Source organism: Varanus komodoensis, unplaced genomic scaffold (genome assembly GCF_004798865.1).
Source record: "Varanus komodoensis strain SLA01 unplaced genomic scaffold, ASM479886v1 scaffold15, whole genome shotgun sequence".
NCBI lineage: Eukaryota > Metazoa > Chordata > Lepidosauria > Squamata > Varanidae > Varanus > Varanus komodoensis.
Genome location: NW_025335440.1, coordinates 7,431,520 through 7,450,421, shown reverse-complemented (window position 1 = coordinate 7,450,421; position 18,902 = coordinate 7,431,520). Strand labels below are relative to the sequence as shown.

Below are 18,902 nucleotides of genomic sequence, written 5' to 3'. Positions count from 1 at the left end.
CCCTACCCTACCCTACCCTACCCTACCCTACCCTACCCTAAATATATTTCTATCCCTTCTTTTTTCCTGCAAGGAGCTTGCATTATTCTCCTCTCCATTGTCTGTCACAACAACCCTGCGAGGTGGGTGAGGCTAAGGGTTAGGGGCTGCCCTGAAGGCTCCCCGGGGTTGGGTTTCTCTGCCGCTTGCATGACCGGGTGGCATGCCGGGAGCCCAGCAGGTTGCCCGCGGCCAGCAAAGCGGTTGCAGCCGGTCCCTTGTCCCGGAGCAGGGGGCGCCTGGAGTGCGGCTTTTTCCGACGGGGAGCAAGCGGAGCTGGCAGGCTCCCTCTGGGCTGGCCCCTTATGCCGCGTCTCCGTCGGGCTCCCAGCCCGGCCTGCATTCCAGGCATAGCACTGGCTCCGTCTGCCCAGCCGGTGGGAGTTTTGGCGTTGGCCCGCCGGAGAAGGCCAGGAGGGCAGCGTGCTTTTCAGGGCGGGCTGTGGGATCCGTGGCACTTGCAGAATGCAGGTTTTCGGCCGCCGGCGTGTGAGCGAACGCCCGTTACATAAAACGCGGCGTGTTGGTTTTTGGAAGTGGATTCGGGGAAAGCTGCTCTGCACGGGAACGCCGGTCCACGGAGCCGGTGACGGCGCCAGCCTGCTCCCGGTTTCGCCTTTTTTATAACGCGATGCCACCGGGCGACTGCCAGGTCCGTGCATGGCCTTGTGCCTTTCGGAAGGCGGCTAATGACCGGAGCAATTCTGGAAAATGGGGATCCAGTGCCAGGTTCTGGAGGAGGGAAACGCGTGGCTTTCAGCTTGGGGCTTGCTCCGCGGGCAGCCGAGACGGAGCCGAAGGGGCTCCCATGGCTGAGGAGTTCTGTGGAGAAGTGGGGACTGCTGGACCTGGGCCATGGGGTGAAGGTCCGGGGCCCCACTGCCCAGGGCGTGCCCAGTGACCCCCCCCCCCCCCCCAAATGGCAGCTGGCACAGACCGAAGGCTGGCAGGCTGCCGTTTCCTTTGCTCCTTTCAGATACTGCGGTCAACTGGGCATGTTGCCCCTTTTATTTATGTATTGATTGATTAATGATTGATAGATAATTGATAAGTTAAATATATGAAATTATTGGAATCTGCACATGCCCAAAGCACAGCTGCCGTTTGTCACAGTCTGCGTCATCACACTGCCAAGCAGAGTCCAAAAATACAGGGAGACGTGTGGGTCCCGTCCACTGCACATTTTAAAGAATCTGCTGAATATATTGGATATTCATTGACTTCTTATAGGTCCATCCTGCCTTTTTTGGGCCAGGCTGCTTAAGTTATCCTCCCCGTCCTCTCCAGTTTGTCTTCACAACAAGCCTGTGTTAGCTGAGAATCAGCAACTGGGCCAAAATCACCCAGTGACCTCCTAGGCTGAGTGGGGGCTAGAACTCCATCTCCCGAGTGCCAGTCCATACCTCTAACCACTAGGCAACACTGCCTCCAAAAAAGATCCCTTTTCTGGGTCTTTCCTAAAGTAAATGGGTCTTGCTTGCCATTCAGGACCAAGATGCCCTAAAAGGATTTGTGCTGCCATAGGGAGCAGTACGCGTGATTTATTCTCTCCCAGCTTTCTGTGAATTGCCTCTGAGTCCACAGGGAACAGGGGAATCATGGGGGATGGCAGAGGATCCCAGGAGCCAGTGTGGCATAATGGTTAAGAGTGTGGAACTGGGACTTGGGAGACCTGGGTTCGAGTCCCCACTCAGCCATGGAGCCCACTGGGTGACTTTGGGCCAGTCACAAACTCCCAGCCTGGCCTACCTCACAGGGTTGTTGTGGGAATACGATTGAGAATAGGAGGAAGAGAATGAGGGAAGCCACCCTGAGTTCTTTGAAAGGGAAAAAGGAGGTAACACATACAATAAATAACGGCAAGCATATCGTCCCTGTGAGCTCCGGCACAGCTACGCTGTTGACACAACATTCTCTTTAACAAAAAGCAAGGTTTGCGAAAAGTTGTATCTGTTTCGTATCAGACGTGCAATGGCAGTTGCAAAGCACAGCCGTTCCTCTCTTCTCCATTGCTGTCACCCGCTGCACATTTTAAAGAATCCGTTCTAACTTGGCTGGTTGAAATCGGGCTTCTCGCTGCATCCAAACCCACCGCTGTGAGCAAACCATGGTTTGTCAGCCCACTGTAACCACAGATAGAAGCCGTGGGTTGTTGTTGGCTGATGAAGGTTGTTTAAACCATGGTTGGTCGTGATCCTTGCACCCGGAACCTTATGTCGGGCTGGCCAAATGGTCAGGGAACAAAGCAGGAATAGGGGAAACAAGCCACCATTTGACTGCTTCTGCACGCAACAATTCATGACGAAGGCAACAAACCATAGTTAACATTAATCATGGCTTAGCGTTGGTGTGGAAATGTAGATGGATGGATTGACTGATTTTTATGCTACCCCATTAGCCAAAAGGCTCTCCGGGCAGCTCACAACATATGCAAGACCATCAGACTTGACTCTCGCCTGCAGTATTCCCATTTTTATACAGAATAAACTGAGACAAACCACTGAGAACCAGTGTGGTGTAGCGGTTAAGAGAGTGGACTGGGACTCAGGAGGTCCGGGTTCGAGTCCCCACTCGGCCATGGAGCCAACTGGGTGACTTTGGGCCAGTCACAGACTTTCAGCTCAGCCTACCTCACAGGGTTGTTGTGAGCATGAGATGAAGGAGGACAATTCTGTAAACCTCCCTGGGTTCCTTGAAAAGAAAAAAAAGATGGGAAATAAATATAATTAATGAATAAAATACAGAAAGAAAGCCGGTTTTTCCCACTGGTGGATGCTGTCCTGTTTGTTTATTCTTGCAGCAGCTCCATGAGGCTGAGGGGTAGTGACTGGCCCCAGTTTGCCCAGTAAGCTCCATGGCCGAGGGTGGATTTGAACTTCCATTGCTCCAGTCCCTTCCAGTGCTCTAACCAGTGCACCCCACTATCCCTCAAGGGAAGTGTTCTTTGCATAAGTCAAATTATAATATTCAGAGCATTACAAAACTAAAGCTGAGGAACAACCTTCTGCCGGCAGTGATGGACCACCTGACAACCAAAGTTGGCAACTTCAAATGTCGACTTTGGTAGCGCAAATCATTTTGCTCACGCACTGAAACTGGGAGTTTTGCCAAGTTTTGCAATGCAGCCACCGAGTTAATAAAATTCTGTTCAGGCCCCGTTTACCATAGATCTAAATAAAGACGCAAGGTGAAACTTACTTTGACTGTGAACTCAATGTGTCAAAACATGAGACGTCCTCCGAGCATTTTTGCGTGAAACGCGTCGCTGCGATTTCTCCACATGGCTCCGGATGATGAAGGTGCCGTCATCCTCCTGTTTGTATGTCTACACGGGAAAACAAGGGAAAACAAACGGGTGTGTTGTGTTTTCTCCTCTTGATGGTAGATATATCCTCTTCTACTTCTAGACAATGCTTAAAAGAGCAGCTCCCCCAATAGGGAAGGGAAAGCAGCTGGGCTTAAAAGTGAGAGCCATTATTCTGTCATGAGGAAAGGTCTGGACCTGGACCAGCAAAAGTAGAAATTGGATTCCCATTAAGTCCCTGAGCTTGTGTGGCCGCCTTCGGCGCGTCACTCCGGGTCTGCTCAGCTGTGTAGCTTCGCTTTACACAAAGGAGCCCCTGCAGAGTCAAAGATTTGAATAAATAAAAGGATCTCTCTCTCATCATCTGAAAAACCGTGTCAGTCACACATTTCCGAAATATCTTCTTCCAAACTGATTAGTGGGAGATGGAAAGAAAGCAAAATGAATACATTCTACACACATGAAACCCAAAATCTAGTGCTTGAATTGGCGTTTTTCCTCCTCCTCCCCAGTCCCTTTTCCTTTTGTGCTGTGCTTCTTAAATTGCAGGGAGAGATTCTAAACTTTGTAGACCAACTCTGAGGGCCTTCTTGGTGAGGGGCAGATTAAAATGCTTAACACCAACTGCTGCTACTCCTTCATCCTTTCACATGATCCCATACCAGGCTCCCAGCCCTTGTATTGCATCAGTCCAATGTTTCATAGAAAATAGAAAACAGCGAGTCAGAAGGGGCCTCCTGGGCCATCTAGTCTGACCCCCGGCTCCAGCCGGCTCTGCTCACGACATGCCCACCATGTGGACCTCCAGCCTATCTTTGAACATCCTCACCGGTGGGGCCTCACCCACCTCCCGTGGAAGCCCATTCCACACCCTCGGGGTTTCTGGTTGTGTAAATGCACCAACCATGTTCCTGCTACAACTGGGTTCAGACAACAGAGTAACCCATGTTTCAGCCACAGCCCACAGTTAAAAAGAACCCATTCTCAACCCTCGCTCTCTCGCAGCCTGTCTTCAGACCACAGGGTGTATGCAATGTACCATCGACAATGCATGCAACGAGGGTCTCTCTAGATATTGTGTCTTCTGCACGAAGCACTGTCATGTGGAAGAGTTCCTGCAGGATGCTAATGTGGGGACCGAGACTCCTTTCAAGTTTGCTTTGCAGTCTTGAGGACTAGAAGCTTGCCCCCTTTAAGAAGAAAGATGGGCCCGAATGACACGCACTGCACAGATGTCCTTACAGGTGCAATACTTTTGCAGAATCAGAACAGGTTTTAGAGCTGGCCTTCCTTCCCACTGCACTTCAGGTAGCTCACCTGCACTCTTCCTCGGGCCTGGTTCATGGATTTGTCTATCCCCCACCCCCAAGCTTGAGAAAATAGTGCTTCTCCGGTTCCTCTTTCTCTGTGTGATGAACACAACCCTTTTGTCAAAACGCTTCTTGTTGCAAAGGAGGGGGAAGGGGCTGGGCACCTGGGCGGCCTGCCTGTCTTTCTCAGGAGCTGCCCCACGCCGACCGTCGCGGAGGCTGCTCCGTGGCGGGCCCCCTCGCGGGCCTTGGCGGAAGGTCGAGGGGCATGTGGAGAGTGCCGAATGATGCCTCTCCCGAGCCTGACTTCTGCAAAGTTGTGGCTGCAGCTGGAGATCTTTCCAGGCCCTTGGAAGGCTCTGTGGCCTTGTCTGCTCGGAAGACCAGCCCTTCTTCCTGGCCAGCGACCAAGTCATGTTTTAGGAACGTAGGAAGATCCCTGCTAGACCAAAGCAAGGCTTCGCTTGTGCAAACAGGTTGCTTTAGCCGAGCCCCCTGGGTCCCCCACCATGTGAGACTAACCCCCTGGCGGCCAGGTGTTATTGGACTACAACCCCCATCAGCCAGTGGTGAGGCAGAATGGCAACATGCCCCGGCTTCTCCATCTGCAGCAGAGCTCTTGTGCCCGTGCCGCCTTCTGACGGAAGCTGATCCTTGCAGGAATTTGGTAGTTCTGATGGCTGCCGGTGGCCCAGTTTCTTGCTGCCGCTGGCTGGGGATTTTGGGAGTCCCAGTCCCAGTGCAGCTGAAGGAGGCCGGGTTCTGTGCCCATGTGTGCAAGGGTGTGTTATCCGAGCAAAAAGTGACAGCATCTTTTGTAAGGTGCAGAAGTAGGATGGTACAAGAACACTGGCAGGAAAAGCTCCCTGGTGCAGTTGGAAAGCTCTGTTTTCACGCCCCAAAGGACTAGGAAACGGGCCACTTATTTTGAGATTGCATTGATTAGCCAGTGCTGAATTCCACTTTGTGAGCAGCTCAGATTTAAGGAAAAGGAAGACCTCCCTTACGTGGTCCTCAAGGGATGACTTATTTATTTAATAGATACATATCCTGCCTTTTAAGAACTCGAAGCAGTTTTTAAAAGAACTCAAGACAGCTTATGTCGTTCCCCTCTTGCTGCTCTGTCTTTTCCCCACAACAACAACCCTGCAAGGTAGGCCAGGCTGAGAGTCCATGAGTGGCCCAAAGTCATCCAGTTGGTTCCATGACTGAGTGGGGACTGGAACCCAGATCGCCTGAGTCCCAGTCCCACGCTCTTAACCACTACACCACACAGCCTCTCAAGCCAGTTGGCATATCCTCAAGAAATCTTAGCTATGGGGTGCGGGGAGCAGCCCGGGGGTGAAATGTAACTGTTCTTCATAGCGTGGTGTCCCATTCTGCATCTGGCAGAAGGATGTAAGTGGGTCAGTTTTAAGCAGATGTGCTTGATTTGTGTCATGTATACAGATTGCAAGTCAGCTTTTCTTGTTCTTGAATTTAGCTTCCCTTGTCACTGCGTCCTTATTTACGTCGTTACTGAAGTGCAGGTATAAATCCACTCTCTGTAGCTGGGAAATGGCAGCGCTGCTTTGTTCTGCGTGAGTAAATCGCACAGCCTTATTCCTGGAGATGTGGCAAATATTCAGGATTTAATTGCTCAGCATCAAGTCCGTGTGTGCAGGGAATACATCAGAATAAAGCAACACATTTCAGACAGCAGAGATCTCCTCCTCCCCTCAAATGAGCGTGAACCGCTGTGCTTGCAGCCGATGTTATTGAATGGGAGAAAGTACAGACTAACTGCCTCCAAACTTCTGAATGGGGTAAAGTGTACAATAGCTCTGCCTGTTCTGTCGATTGGGGATTATTTTATTTATTATACTTATACCGCACCTTTTTTCCTGCCAAGGATCTCAAGGCGGTTTACAGAAATCTCCTCCTCTCAGTCTTCTCCCCACGACAACAACCCTGTGAGGTAGGTCAGGCTGGCCCAAAGACACCCAGGGTGCTCCATGGCTAAGCAGGGACTAGAACCCGGATCTCCTGCATCCCATTGCTGTGCCCTGTACCAGTTTGGACAGATTAATGGAGGAGTGGGATCTCCGTGTCTACTAGCCCTGGTGGCTCTTGGCTACTCCAGTTCCGGAGGCAGTGCGGCCATGCAGTGTTGGGGCACATGGGCTGCTTGTGAGTTTTCCTTGGGCAGCTGGTCGGCCGCCGTGTGAAGAGGCTGCTGGAATGGACGGACCGTGTCATTTCGTGTGTGCAGCAGTCACTTTTTGAAAGCTGACAGGTCCTGGTGTCAGTGAAACACTTCAACCCGTGTTGATGGCTCTTTGGAAAGGTAGAATGCGGGCTGTGGGCCAATTCTGGATGGGACCCACATGTGGGGAGTAAGAAAACTTAAACTCTTCCCCTCTCCCCACTGCCGTCTCCATCTGAACCGGAGACCCGCTCCTGCAATTTGGGTTTTGAAGCCTGTTCGCATCCTTGCTAGCAACCCGGCAAGAGAGAATGTGCTTTTCTCTTCTTAAACTGAAGGAAGCTACTGTGCAGTGTGAGGGTTGAAGAGCAGAAAATGGCATTAAATGAATGAATGAATAAATAGAAACAATTCTTGCAGAGTGGGGTCACACGCGCGCGCACACACCTTGCCAATGTGAGAAGGCAGAATGTGCTCAGGTATGAACTCCAGGCATGGAACGAAATGAATAGGATTTGGTTCTTTTTATGCTCTGTTCATAAAAATCCCCGGAATAGCTTCTGAGAGGAATGAGTATCATAACAGCAACGGAATTTAAACCAACAGTAATCAAAGGGATGGAGAGAGGCAGCTAAAATGTCAGAACAGAGGGAGGGCGAAAAGGGGAAAATGGAGCTTTCTACTGGCTTATTCTACAGCGAGGTGCAGAATCCTTTTTGGCTGAAGGGCCAAATTCTATTTCAGAGAAACTGATGGGCAGGACTGAAAGCAAACGGATCTGTGCCAAAATGCCCCAAAGACCAGCATCTTTTTACTTAAAGCTCTTCCTACGGTGCACATAAAAACGTTTTAAAGAAACTCTGTTTGGACTGGAACTGCCTCTTAATTGGTCTAAATTTCCAGTTTTCCCTTCCACGGTTTTGATGGCTGCAGAAGAAGCATTGCAACCTTCTAGAATGGAAAACTGCACAAAAGGCAGGAGTGATGTGAGGCAGTGTGGGGTAGTGGTTAAGTGCGCCAAACTGGGACTCTGGAGATCTGGGTTCTACTCTTGACTCAGCCATGGAGCCAACTTTGATCCAGTCACTCGTTCTCAGCCCAGCCTACCTCACAGGGCTGTCGTGGGGATCAGATGGAAAGGAAGAGGAGAATGACGTGAGCCACCTTGAGTTCCTAGAAATATAGTGAATCGTTGCAATAAGTGGTAAACCACCAAACGTTTGCTGGTCGGAGGAAGGGGAGGGGGTGTGACTTTCATGGGGAGGGGGCTGGCTGCTTGATGTGGCCTCCAAACCTGACCTTCCCTAGTCCTGCTAGGGACTGTCAGTGGAACCTGCTACAAGTGAGAATTCTGATCAGAAAATAGCAGTGCAGTATATTGCATGGCTATATATAAAGCAATATATAAAAATACCCTTGCGGGGGCCTGCAGCCAGCCCTCGCTGGTGTATACACACCGAGTCCCCCCCCCCCCCCGCTGGACTTGTGGCCACAACAGCAGTGGGGGGGGGGTTGCTCTCGCTCTGTGTCACTCCAGACAGCTGCTCGGCTGTGACAAAGGCCTTCTCTGGGAATGAGGCAGGCTCAGAGATCCGGGTGACCTTGAATGCCTCCGGGAATGGCGCAAGGCGGCACTGCCAGGACCCCGCTAGGGCCGGGCTTCCCGCTGCCGTGGCAGCTTTTCCTCGCGGGGTGCCGTGGGGCTGTGGCTTGTGGGCCTCCCCGAAGGATGTGCTTTGACTAGCTGGGGTGGGAATGGGTTTATTCCTCTTGTCTCGGCCCGTCCGGTTCTGAACCGCTCGTCTCACTTAGCTCAGCCTTCCTCCATCTTCACACCCTGCAGAGGTGTTGGACTACAGCTCCTATCATCCCTGGCGGCCCTGTTTTCACCCTTTGCTGCTGCCGATTTGACTTTGGGATCGTTTATCCTGTGCTGCTTTTAGGATCCTTTTGTGGTGATTGTGTGTGCTTTTTAAAAAATTGAGACAGCGTCTGGCTGCCCGGAGAACTTCGATGATTCAGCAGCCTAAAAGTTAAAAAAAAAAAAGATAAATCCTGGAACAGGTTAAAGTTCCCAGGCAGAAATCTAGAACAGAGTCCAGAAGGAAAGGGTTTTCCAGTGGCGGCCAGTTGGCTGCGTTGCAAATCGAAGACTGCACGAGCTGGACCAGCAGGGCTCTGGATCCATGTTTTGGATCCGTTTTTTGGCGCCGCCTCTAGATTTCCATCCAGTGTGGGCAGCTCAGCTATCAGATCAGCACCCTGGCTTCCCAGCCCGATTTTTCTTCCAAGGTCTTTCATTTCAGCTTGGCGGCTGACATTTTTTCTGCACGGTGGTCTCCCTGGCGTGAACACAGCTGATTTTGTAATGCGTCCTAGGAAGCCCCTGGGCATGTACAGATGGCTTTAGGAACTCCCCCTCCCTCAAATCACACTCTTTCTTTCTTCCCAGCCTGCACCCTCTGCTCCCCAGCGCAAAGGAAGCATAAATCTGCTTTCCCGACACTAGACTGTGTTCTTAAAGTCTCCCAAGGTCTTGTGCCAACACAACTCGACAACCCAGCGTCAGCTGTAGAGCGAAGTGCGAGGCGGGAGAGAGTGAGGAGAGATGGGAGGAAGGAGCAGGGCTTGCCAGATGCAAAGAGCCCGGAGAGGGGAGAGAGCAAGCTTGGATCAGGCTGGATTATGCAATTTTTTTTTCAGGCAGCGCTGCCAAGGAAGGATGCCAAAACCCACCCGCTCTGGTTTTTGTTTGTTCTTTTGCTCTTCCTCTGTTGAGTAGGAAGCCTCAAAGCACATTTTAGGGCTTATCTCAGTAATTAAGATGCAAGTGCTATCATTCGTTCAGGAGGAAAGCTGGGTTGAGCTTTTAGGGGCCTCCTTGGCTTTTTCAGGGCCACACAGCACAAAGGCAGTTCAGAAACAAGGAATGCGACTAGCATGCTGAACTGAACTTCCTAAACAATCCCTGCGCTTTTTAAAAAAACAAGTTTCTGGCCCTTACGGGGGTGGAGACAAATGAGCTTGCCAAGTGCAGCAGGTCTTAGCTGGAGAAATCCAAAAGGTCTGGGGCAAAGCTGGTTTCTGGAGCCGGGTTTGAGTCTTTGGCATCCATCCCAGTTTCTAGAACAAGCAGCACAAAATACGTTCAGGTAAGAAGATGCCTATTTTGTTTAGTGGCTTGTTTATTTTAATAGGCCCTGAAAGTTTGCATTCTCTTGGTGTGGAATTCTGCGGGAAATTCCCCCTTCCGTCCTAGTGTATTGAGAAGGCTGCCCTGTCAGTCCATCCGGTTCTCACACCTTTTGTTGCGTGTCCACTGAAGCTGCAAGCTGGCTTCCTGGGACACCAGGCCTAACCCATCATGGACCAGAGGTCTGGATCATCAGAAGCGAGCCAGTCTGCATTTAAAGCCAGTACAAAGACCAAAGAGTCTACTCTGGGAACAGCACCTTAATTGCCAGAACTGCTTTTCCATCTGGGTTTTGCAGGAATACTCGTGCCTCCTGTATCCCTGAGGTTCTGGCTTCAGATCTGTTCCTGGAGTTGAATGCAAACTCTCATCTGTATATTCCAGTCTTGGGACATTTTCTTGAGCAAAGCAACATGCCGTTAGCTCTGCCTAGCTTCTGGGATTTATTTGGGTCTTGCTTTTAGAACTACAGGTTTGTTTTCCGCTGCTGGTTTTATTGCTGTTTTTACTGTTGTTTATATTATCCTCCTGTTTCGCGCTTTGTATTAGTTGGACTTTATGTGGGTTGAGATGATGTTGTTTTATTTTACTACAGCTCTGTCATGTTGTTGTTTCTGTTTTTTGTGGGCTTCCCAGAGAGACCTATGGGGTGGCATACAAATACAATAGATAGACAGACAGACAGACAGAGAAGGCAGTTAGTCTGGCCGCTTGCTCTAGGAAAGCTGGTCTATGCAATAGTTACAATAGTTTTGCTGTTATTCGTGTTCTGTACCGTGGTAGCAGAGGGTGTCCGATAGTCTAACCCGATAGTAGCTAACATCACCAGGAAGCGAAGTATTGTCCACCTGGACAGGTGGCTGATCTCCTGGGTCCCTGACATGAAAAGGTATTTCCCATCACCTGCAGCCTGCTAAGAATGGGAGAATAGGGTGTGTTTGATCTTGATAAAATTCTCCAAGTTTCACTTTGAAGCTCAGTGCGGCCTTCTGTCATCTTTGTTTACAGCTCGATTTTCCATTTGTTCCAATCAGAAAAGTGTGCATTTCAATTAGGAAAAGTGCAAATTTCTGTGCACATTTTTTCACCCTGTGGACTAAAATGCAAAAATACCTTTTTATATACATGGTTAACAATGCACTTTAAAATCATTTTTCTTCTATGAGAGCAGGTTTTGGTATGAACTTTTTGGCTCACCTTGTTAAAAACGTGCTCTGGCTTGCATTTGGGTTGTGGATGGGTCAACAGATGGGAAGTCTTATGAAAGGAAAGTCAGTGTTCATGCATCTATGCTCGTGAGTTCATTTTATTTATTTTTATTTATTTATTTATTTTGGACATTCCTATGCCGCCCCCATCGCAACAAAGCCTTGGGGCGGCTCACAGAACTGCAGGTGTCATTTGAACTGCGGGTGTCAGAGAGTAGCTCTGTGCCCCCCCCCCCCACAGGCCCTCTGGCTCTGAGCTAAGAGCTCTCTTCCGAGGAAGAAGAGTGATTTAGGTGCCATGTCCTTCCAAGCTGGTCTCAAGCACGCCAGCATTCTGCCGCAGCATCAACACGGTGGACCCCTTTTTCCCTTGTGCAACCCCCCACCCCTTTTCAGCTGTTCCTTCAGACCTCTGCCATCTTTGACCCACACGTCTTCCTTTCCCATGCCTTCCCCTCCATTCCCCACCTGCTCTTCTCAGCTCTACGACGGGAACAATCAACCTGGTTGTTGTTGTTGCCAGTCGCGAAGTCGTGTCCGACCCATCGAGACCCCACGGACAACACTCCTCCAGGCCCCCCTGTCCTCCACCATCCCCCGGAGTCCACTTAAGCTCACGCCAACTGCTTCAGTGACTCCATCCAGCCCCCTCATCCTCTGCCATCCCCGTCTTCCTTTGCTGTCAATTGTTCCCAGCATCAGGCTCTTCTCCAGGGAGTCCTTCCTGCTCATCAGGAGGCCAAAGTATCTGAGCTTCATCTTCAGTATCTGGCCTTCTAAAGAGCAGTCGGGGTTGATCTCCTCTAGGACTGACCGGTTTGGTCGCCTTGCGGTCCAAGGGACTCGCAGAGTCTCCTCCAGCACCACAGTCCAAAGGCCTCAATCCTTTTGCGCTCAGCCTTCCTTAAGGTCCAGCTTTCACAGCCATACATTGCCACTGGGAAAACCATCGCCTTGACTATACGCACTTTTGACCTGGTGGCAACTGGCAACCCTCTAAGCTTCTCTTCTTTCACAATTCTTCCTTGATGGCAGTTTCAGGGTGCTTTCCAGGATGTTGGGGCACTGCTGGGCATTTCTGCAACCGTCTGTTCTATTGAGGTCAAGGTCTGGCCCGAGCTTGGAGGGGAGACCACCTAAGAACTGTAGGCAGCCATCTTGCTTTCCATAATGGGAGAAAAGGGGATAGAAACAAACAAATAAATAAGGGCAATGAGCTAGTGAAGGGTCAGGACACTGCAGAATGCTGAAAAATAGTGGTGTATTTCCACAGTATTGCAGTGCCATCTTGTGGTTGTGCAGTGGAACACACGGCAAGGCAGAGAAAGAAAACCCTGGGGTAAAAATAGATATAAAGGAGCCAGTCTTGATTCTGCAAAGGATCCAGGCGCTGACGCCTCACCAAACTGATGGGTTAAAAAGGGCTAGAAGCCCCCCAGCTTTTCCTCCTTCCTCTGTGGCAGTCAGGGCAGGTTAATCGCTGGTGTCGCCACCACCACAACACCCTCTAGCAGGCCGCAGAGTAGCCCCTGACATTGCTTTCGATGTGTCGCCACTTTGCCCTCACCTGCCCGCACTTTTTAAACCCTCTCCAAACGCGGGTCTTTTCCTGAGGACTCGCTGCCCTTCATCCAGGAACGTCCCCCTCTCTCTCATGAGGACTGCCCGCTTGCCTTTCCCTCTTGCCATGCAAGAAAGCGCTCCTTCAATGTGACTCCAAAGTTTCGCAGGTGATCCTTTGCCCTGGTAATTAAAGAAGAGCCGCAAGCACCGGAGTGGCTGCTTTAACTCATCCTAATGAGCTCTCCTAACTGAGCAAATTAGTCCATTTTTTAATGGGTTGTAATTACCTTGGAGAAGGTGTGCGAGGTTCCTTTGAGTGATGGCTCCTAGAATTCAGGTGTGAAGGTCAGTGTGAGTTTGCCTGTGTTTTGCCTTTCCTCCGAGAAACGCTGGGGACCAGTTGAAGTAACAAGATAGTTTCTGTGGAGAGGGTATTCATCTGTATACGGACATTTCCCCCTCTCTTCAGCAGAAAAGGAGCTGAGAGGTAATTGCCTTTGGACTTTTTGACTCAGCGCAGCTCCAGGAGGGCTCAACACCCCCTTTCTACCCAACCATTCCTGGCTGCCATTTTGAATTGAGAGCACCTCCTGTGGCTTCTCAAAGCCATTGCGACTGAGGTTGTGGAGGAATCTCTGCTCTATACTTCCGGTGGGCTTGCTAAAAGGACTACTTTGCATTCCCTCTGTAGGCTGGATTTGGAGTAGAGATGGAATACCGAAGGGCATTCCTGGTAGCGCCGAAAGGCCGTGGCGCATGGAAGTGTTCTCCTGGGTTTTGCTGAACTCTGCCTGTGTGGAGGGGAAGGAGAAATGTTCGGCCGTTGGGCAGCATTTCTTAATATTTCTTCTTCTTTTCTTTCTTTCCTCCTGGCAGCTGATAGTTGAAAAGACAACTGACTACCCGACAGCCGAATACTCTCTGGTGGAGGATGTAGCCCTCCACTTCACGCGTTTGATGGACAGACTGAACGAGCAGCGCCTGTTTCAGCCACACCTGTGTGACGTCGACATTGTCCTGGTGCAGCAGAAGAGGGTCTTCCCGGCCCACAAGGGGGTCCTCGCGGCCTACAGCCAGTTCTTCCATTCCCTCTTCACCCGGAACAAGCAGCTGCAGAGGGTAGAGCTCTCCCTGGAGGCGCTGACCTCGCGAGGCCTGCAGCAGATCCTGAACTTCATCTACACCTCCAAGCTCTTGGTCAACGCCGGCACCGTGCAGGACGTCCTGAACGCGGCGGCCGTCCTGCAGATGACCCACATCGCGACGTCCTGCCAGGAGCTCATCCAGACCCGGTCCCTCAGCTTGGCCATGGCGAGCAACGTGGCCCTGACGCTGGACGGCTGCGGCAAAAGCGTCCGGTCCCAGTGCTACTGCGACATCAAGCAGGAGGTGGATTCCCCGCACCCCAAGATCTACGCCCGGGAGGGGACCGAGCCGTACTCCGTGCGGGTGGAGGATGGGGCGGCCTGCGGGGGCAACCAGAGCCTGCCTCCCGTAGCTGGCAAGAAGTATTACAAGGAGGAGAAAGATGGCGGCCCACCTGCCTGCAAAGTGGAGGGCGAGGAGGTGGAGCTGGGCGAGCGGGGCTCTTACAACCGTGGCGAGCAGATCATTGTGGAGGTCAACCTCAACAACCAGACCCTCAACGTCTCCAAGGGGACGGAAGGGAAGCCTCCCGGGACGCCCCCGGCAGCTGCCCTCACCGCAGTGATTGGGCAGTCGGAAGGGGAGGGCTGCCCCCCCAAGGAGGGCCGAGAGGAGGAGAATGGGGACGGGGAGGAGGAGGACGACGACGCAGACGTGGGGGAGGAGGAGGAGGAGGAGGAGGAGCACACGGAAGAGGAGGATGTGGAAGAGACCACTGACGAGGAGGAGGAGGAAGACGAGGAGGAGGATGGGGAGGAGGTGGTGGCAGAGATTAAGACGGAGGCGCAGCCCGGGCTACCCCATCGGCCCAGCCGGGCTCCCAAGGCCGCCAAAACCATGTCCACCAGGTCCCAGGAGACGGCCACCGTAGCCGTGGCCACGGAGGAGGACGCTGGCGAGGAGGAAGGCGAGGAGGAAGGCGAGGAGCAGCGAGGCAGGAAGCGGAAGAAGGAGCCCGACGGCCTGGGCCAGAAGGTCAAGCTGGAGGAGAAGCAGCACTACCCCTGCAAGAAGTGTCCGCGCGTCTTCAACAACCGCTGGTACCTGGAGAAGCACATGAACGTCACGCACAGCCGCATGCAGATCTGCGACAAGTGCGGCAAGCGCTTCCTGCTGGAGAGCGAGCTGCTGCTGCACCACCAGACGGACTGCGAGAAGAACATCCAGGTGAGCCTGCGGGCTGTGCGCTCCCCCTCTCCCCGGCCTCCTCTGCTGCACGGAAATTGGCTTAGGCTTGTGGATTTATTTACTTAAGGCTGCTGTGCACCGTCCGACTACTGCTGTCTTGGGACGGTCGTTCAGTAAAAGCAGGATGAAAATGAAGCGTAGCCTCCAGTAATACAACCATACATTAAAAACCTAACCAGCTTTTAAAATATTAGGTAAATCAGAACAAGCCCGGGGCCAGAGGAGCCTCTCTGGGGAGCGTATTCCAGAACCGGGGTGCCAGCACCGAGAAGGCCCTCCTCCGGGTAGCCACCCTCCTAAGCTCCTTCAGGGAGAGCTCCCGAAGAAGGACCCCCGACCCAGATCTTAAGGGACGGGAAGGTGCTTAGGCTTAGGCTTAGAGTAAGGGTTTCCTTAATGATAAAAATTGCATCCGTAGCACCATTGAGTGTCCAAAGGGTCAACGTCTACTTTTTGCAAGCTAATCTTGACCCCTTTATATTTTGTTTTTCTTTTGGATCCATGGTTCCTAGATGTCTGCATGGGTCAAGATCATGTTATGAGATCCGGGAGAGGCCCCTGTGTTAGGCCTGCTTAACCATTTTGGGGCCCTGCTTCCTTGCAGTGCGTGACTTGCGGGAAAGCTTTTAAGAAGCTCTGGTCCCTCCACGAGCACAACAAAATCGTCCACGGTTACGCGGAGAAGAAGTTCTCCTGCGAGATCTGCGAGAAGAAGTTCTACACCATGGCGCACGTACGGAAACATATGGTTGGTGAGTGGGGCCTGGGGAGGCGGGAGCCGCCGCGGTGCTGGCTGCGGCTTCCCGCTCGATCCGGTCGCAGGTCTGCTGTGGTGACGGGAGTGGGGTGCATGCGGAAGAGGCGTTGCTCCAGCCAGCTTCCAGGGCGGTGTCCACCCCGTGCTGCTCAGGTGCAGCCCTTCAGCTCGCCGTGGCAGAGCAGTCCAACCTGATCTCCGCCTCACACTGCTGGTGCCTGTTCTCCCCTGCGGAGGAAGGCAGGGTGCGCTTCAACGGAGCCAAGCTCAGGGAACCCAGGTCCCATTTAGATGCCAGGAAGCACTTCCTAACAGTCGGGACCCCGAGGGTGTGGAATGGGCTTCCCCGGGAGGTTGTTCAGGCCCCATCCGTGAGGGTGTTCAAAGATAGGCTGGACATGCACATGGTGGGCATGTTGTGAGCGGAGCTGGCTGGAGCCGGGGGTCAGACTAGATGGCCCAGGAGACCCCTTCTGACTCACTCTGTTTCTATGTTTCTAATAATATGTAATCATAATACAAATCACATGGCTAAAGAGGGGGCTTTTGCTCCCCCTCTCACCACACTGCTGGTGCCTGTTCTCCCCTGCAGAGGAAGGCAGGGCGCGCTCCAACGGAGCCAAGCTCAGGGAACCCAGGTCCCATTTAGATGCCAGGAAGCACTTCCTGACAGTCGGGACCCCGAGGGCATGGAATGGGCTTCCCCGGGAGGTCGTTGAGGCCCCATCGGTGCGGGTGTTCAAGGATAGGCTGGACGTCCACATGGTGGGCATGTTGTGAGCGAAGCCAGCTTGTGCCAGAGGTCAGACTAGACGGCCCGGGAGGTCCCTTCTGACTCGCTCTGTTTCTATGTTCCTAATAATATGTAATCGTAATACAAATCACATGGCTAAAGAGGGGGCTTTTGCTTCCCCTCCCGCCACACTGCTGATGCCTGTTCTCCCCTGCGGAGGAAGGCAGGGCGCGCTCCAGCGGAGCCAAGCTCAGGAAACCCAGGTTCAGTTTGTAGGCCAGGAAGCACTTCCTGCCAATCAGGACCCCCAGGGCATGGAATGGGCTTTCACGGGAGGTGGTGGCAGCCCCATCAGTGAGGGTGTTCAAGGACAGGCTGGACACGCACATGGTGGGCATGGCATGAGCAGAGCCGGGGGTCAGACTAGATGGCCCGGGGGACCCCTTCTGACTCGCTCTGCTTCTATGTTTCTGTGCACACCTGCATGAGCTGTGGGGCCAGAACTGGGCCTGGGCCACCTGATACACAAGGAGACCGACCTCCTTTGGCCCCTTCCAACTTGACTCTTCCATGAACCCCCAAAAGAAGCCGCTGTGTCCCATCGAGTTGAACCATCGCTGACTGTCTTAGTGGCTCAGACTGTACCAGTTCTGCTAGATAGTGCAGCAGTTTGGGGTTCTTTTTGCAGAAATGAAGAGCAGCCCTTGTGTTTTCCGGACCTACAGAGCAGGAGACGCCACACACATGTAGGGGTTTGCTGTTGAGTTACTCATCTCTCCAGCAGCGATCATACATGATGCGCCTGCTTGGAAGAACCGGGGCATAATTTTTGCTGAAGATGCAAAAAGAGAATCTATAAACGGCAGTTCCACTAAAATTAAATGAGCTCATGAAGGAGCTGGTTATTTGCGAGAATTAACTTTCTTGCCTGTAACGTGTGCTTTCAGTCAGCTCCGGTTTCCACCAATGCCCACCGGATAATTGGCTGTCAGATCCCTCAAGATGCCGGTGAAGGGCCAAATGGAAGACCTGGAGCAATAGATTTTATATTGCTCATTGTATCTTTCACTTTACTTCCCTTTTCCAAACCACATTAGAATTCATCTTAATATTCTGACTTAGATTTATGTCCCTCCTTCCGTCCGTCCGTCCTTCCCCTTCCAAGGAACTCAAGGCAGCTTGTAGAGTCCTCCTCTCCATTTATCCTCACAACAACCCTGTGAGGTGGGTTAGACTGAGAGTGAACAACTCGCCCCAAGAATTAAACATGGATTTAAAATAGCGTAAGAGAACATGAAAGGGCCATTCAAGGCCTCCACAAAGAGGTCGGTCTTAACCTGGCGCCAGAAAGATGGCAAATTTGGCACCAGGTGGTCTGCAGCATGGAGGCTGTTCCAAAGATGGGGGCCACCACGGAAAAGGCCCTCCCCCATTTGCCACCTCTAAGCTGAAGGAAGGCCCCGGAAGCTAAGGGGCTCAAACAGATTTGCCACCCATGAAGTAACCTTGCTTGCGCCAGTCGCTGTGAAGGTAAGAACAGCCAGTTGGAATAATATCAGTGATAAAAATTAAGAGGAAGCCTTAATGAATGTATTAATGGAATTACTTCTTTTATGATTTGTGCCTTTGATGTAAGTCTTTATGTTGTAATGGCCGTTGGCTACAGACGATAAAACGAAAGGATGCTGACACTGGGCGATGACTGAAGATGGATTTGGTTAACCAGCAGAGTCGAGGAGAAAATTTGGAGAAACGTAATTGGGGCCAAGAGCTTTATGGCCTTCTGAAAATTGGACTGTAGGCAGTGGAGGCCAGTGGGACGGTTTATCCACTCTGGGCTCCAGTTTGGACTTCAAAGGAGCTACCGTAGTGCTGAACCTATTTGGCGAGTTTGCTCAGCTTCATGGATGAGTCCTTGAATAGTCAGCCTGAAAACCAGAGTAGCTAAACGGCCCCACTGACCTTGGGGATAATTTGGGTTATTTTGGGTCCTTTTCCTTTGCCCTGCACGCTTTTCTTTCTGTCTAAATCCCACCTTCCATGGCTCCTTTGGTGAATCTAGACCAGTTTTTAGGCCTTGGTGCATGACTGCTTGGGAACCTCCTGCTCTGGGGAAAATGGAGACCTCTGGATCCTCTCCCGGTGGCCTGAATCCCTTTTGAGCTGAGTGATGTGCTTAGAATCGCCTGGGGGTTCCCTGGCAGCCCCAAATGGTGAAATCGAGCAAGATGGGGAGAAGAAATCCCATCCTCAAGAGTTTGCCTGTGGTTTTTAAA

General features: G+C 51.9%; 1 protein-coding gene across 2 annotated transcripts in view; it reads left to right on the top strand.

Moving 5' to 3' along the window:
• Nucleotides 1-18,902, top strand: part of ZBTB47 (zinc finger and BTB domain containing 47) — a 34,325-nt gene that overhangs the window by 6,373 nt on the left and 9,050 nt on the right. For both annotated transcript variants that reach the window (XM_044425053.1, XM_044425054.1), the window contains exons 2-3: nt 13,679-15,115; nt 15,741-15,888. In XM_044425053.1, coding sequence (XP_044280988.1) covers nt 13,679-15,115; nt 15,741-15,888 — 1,585 coding nt within the window. The remainder of the gene's footprint in view (nt 1-13,678; nt 15,116-15,740; nt 15,889-18,902) is intronic.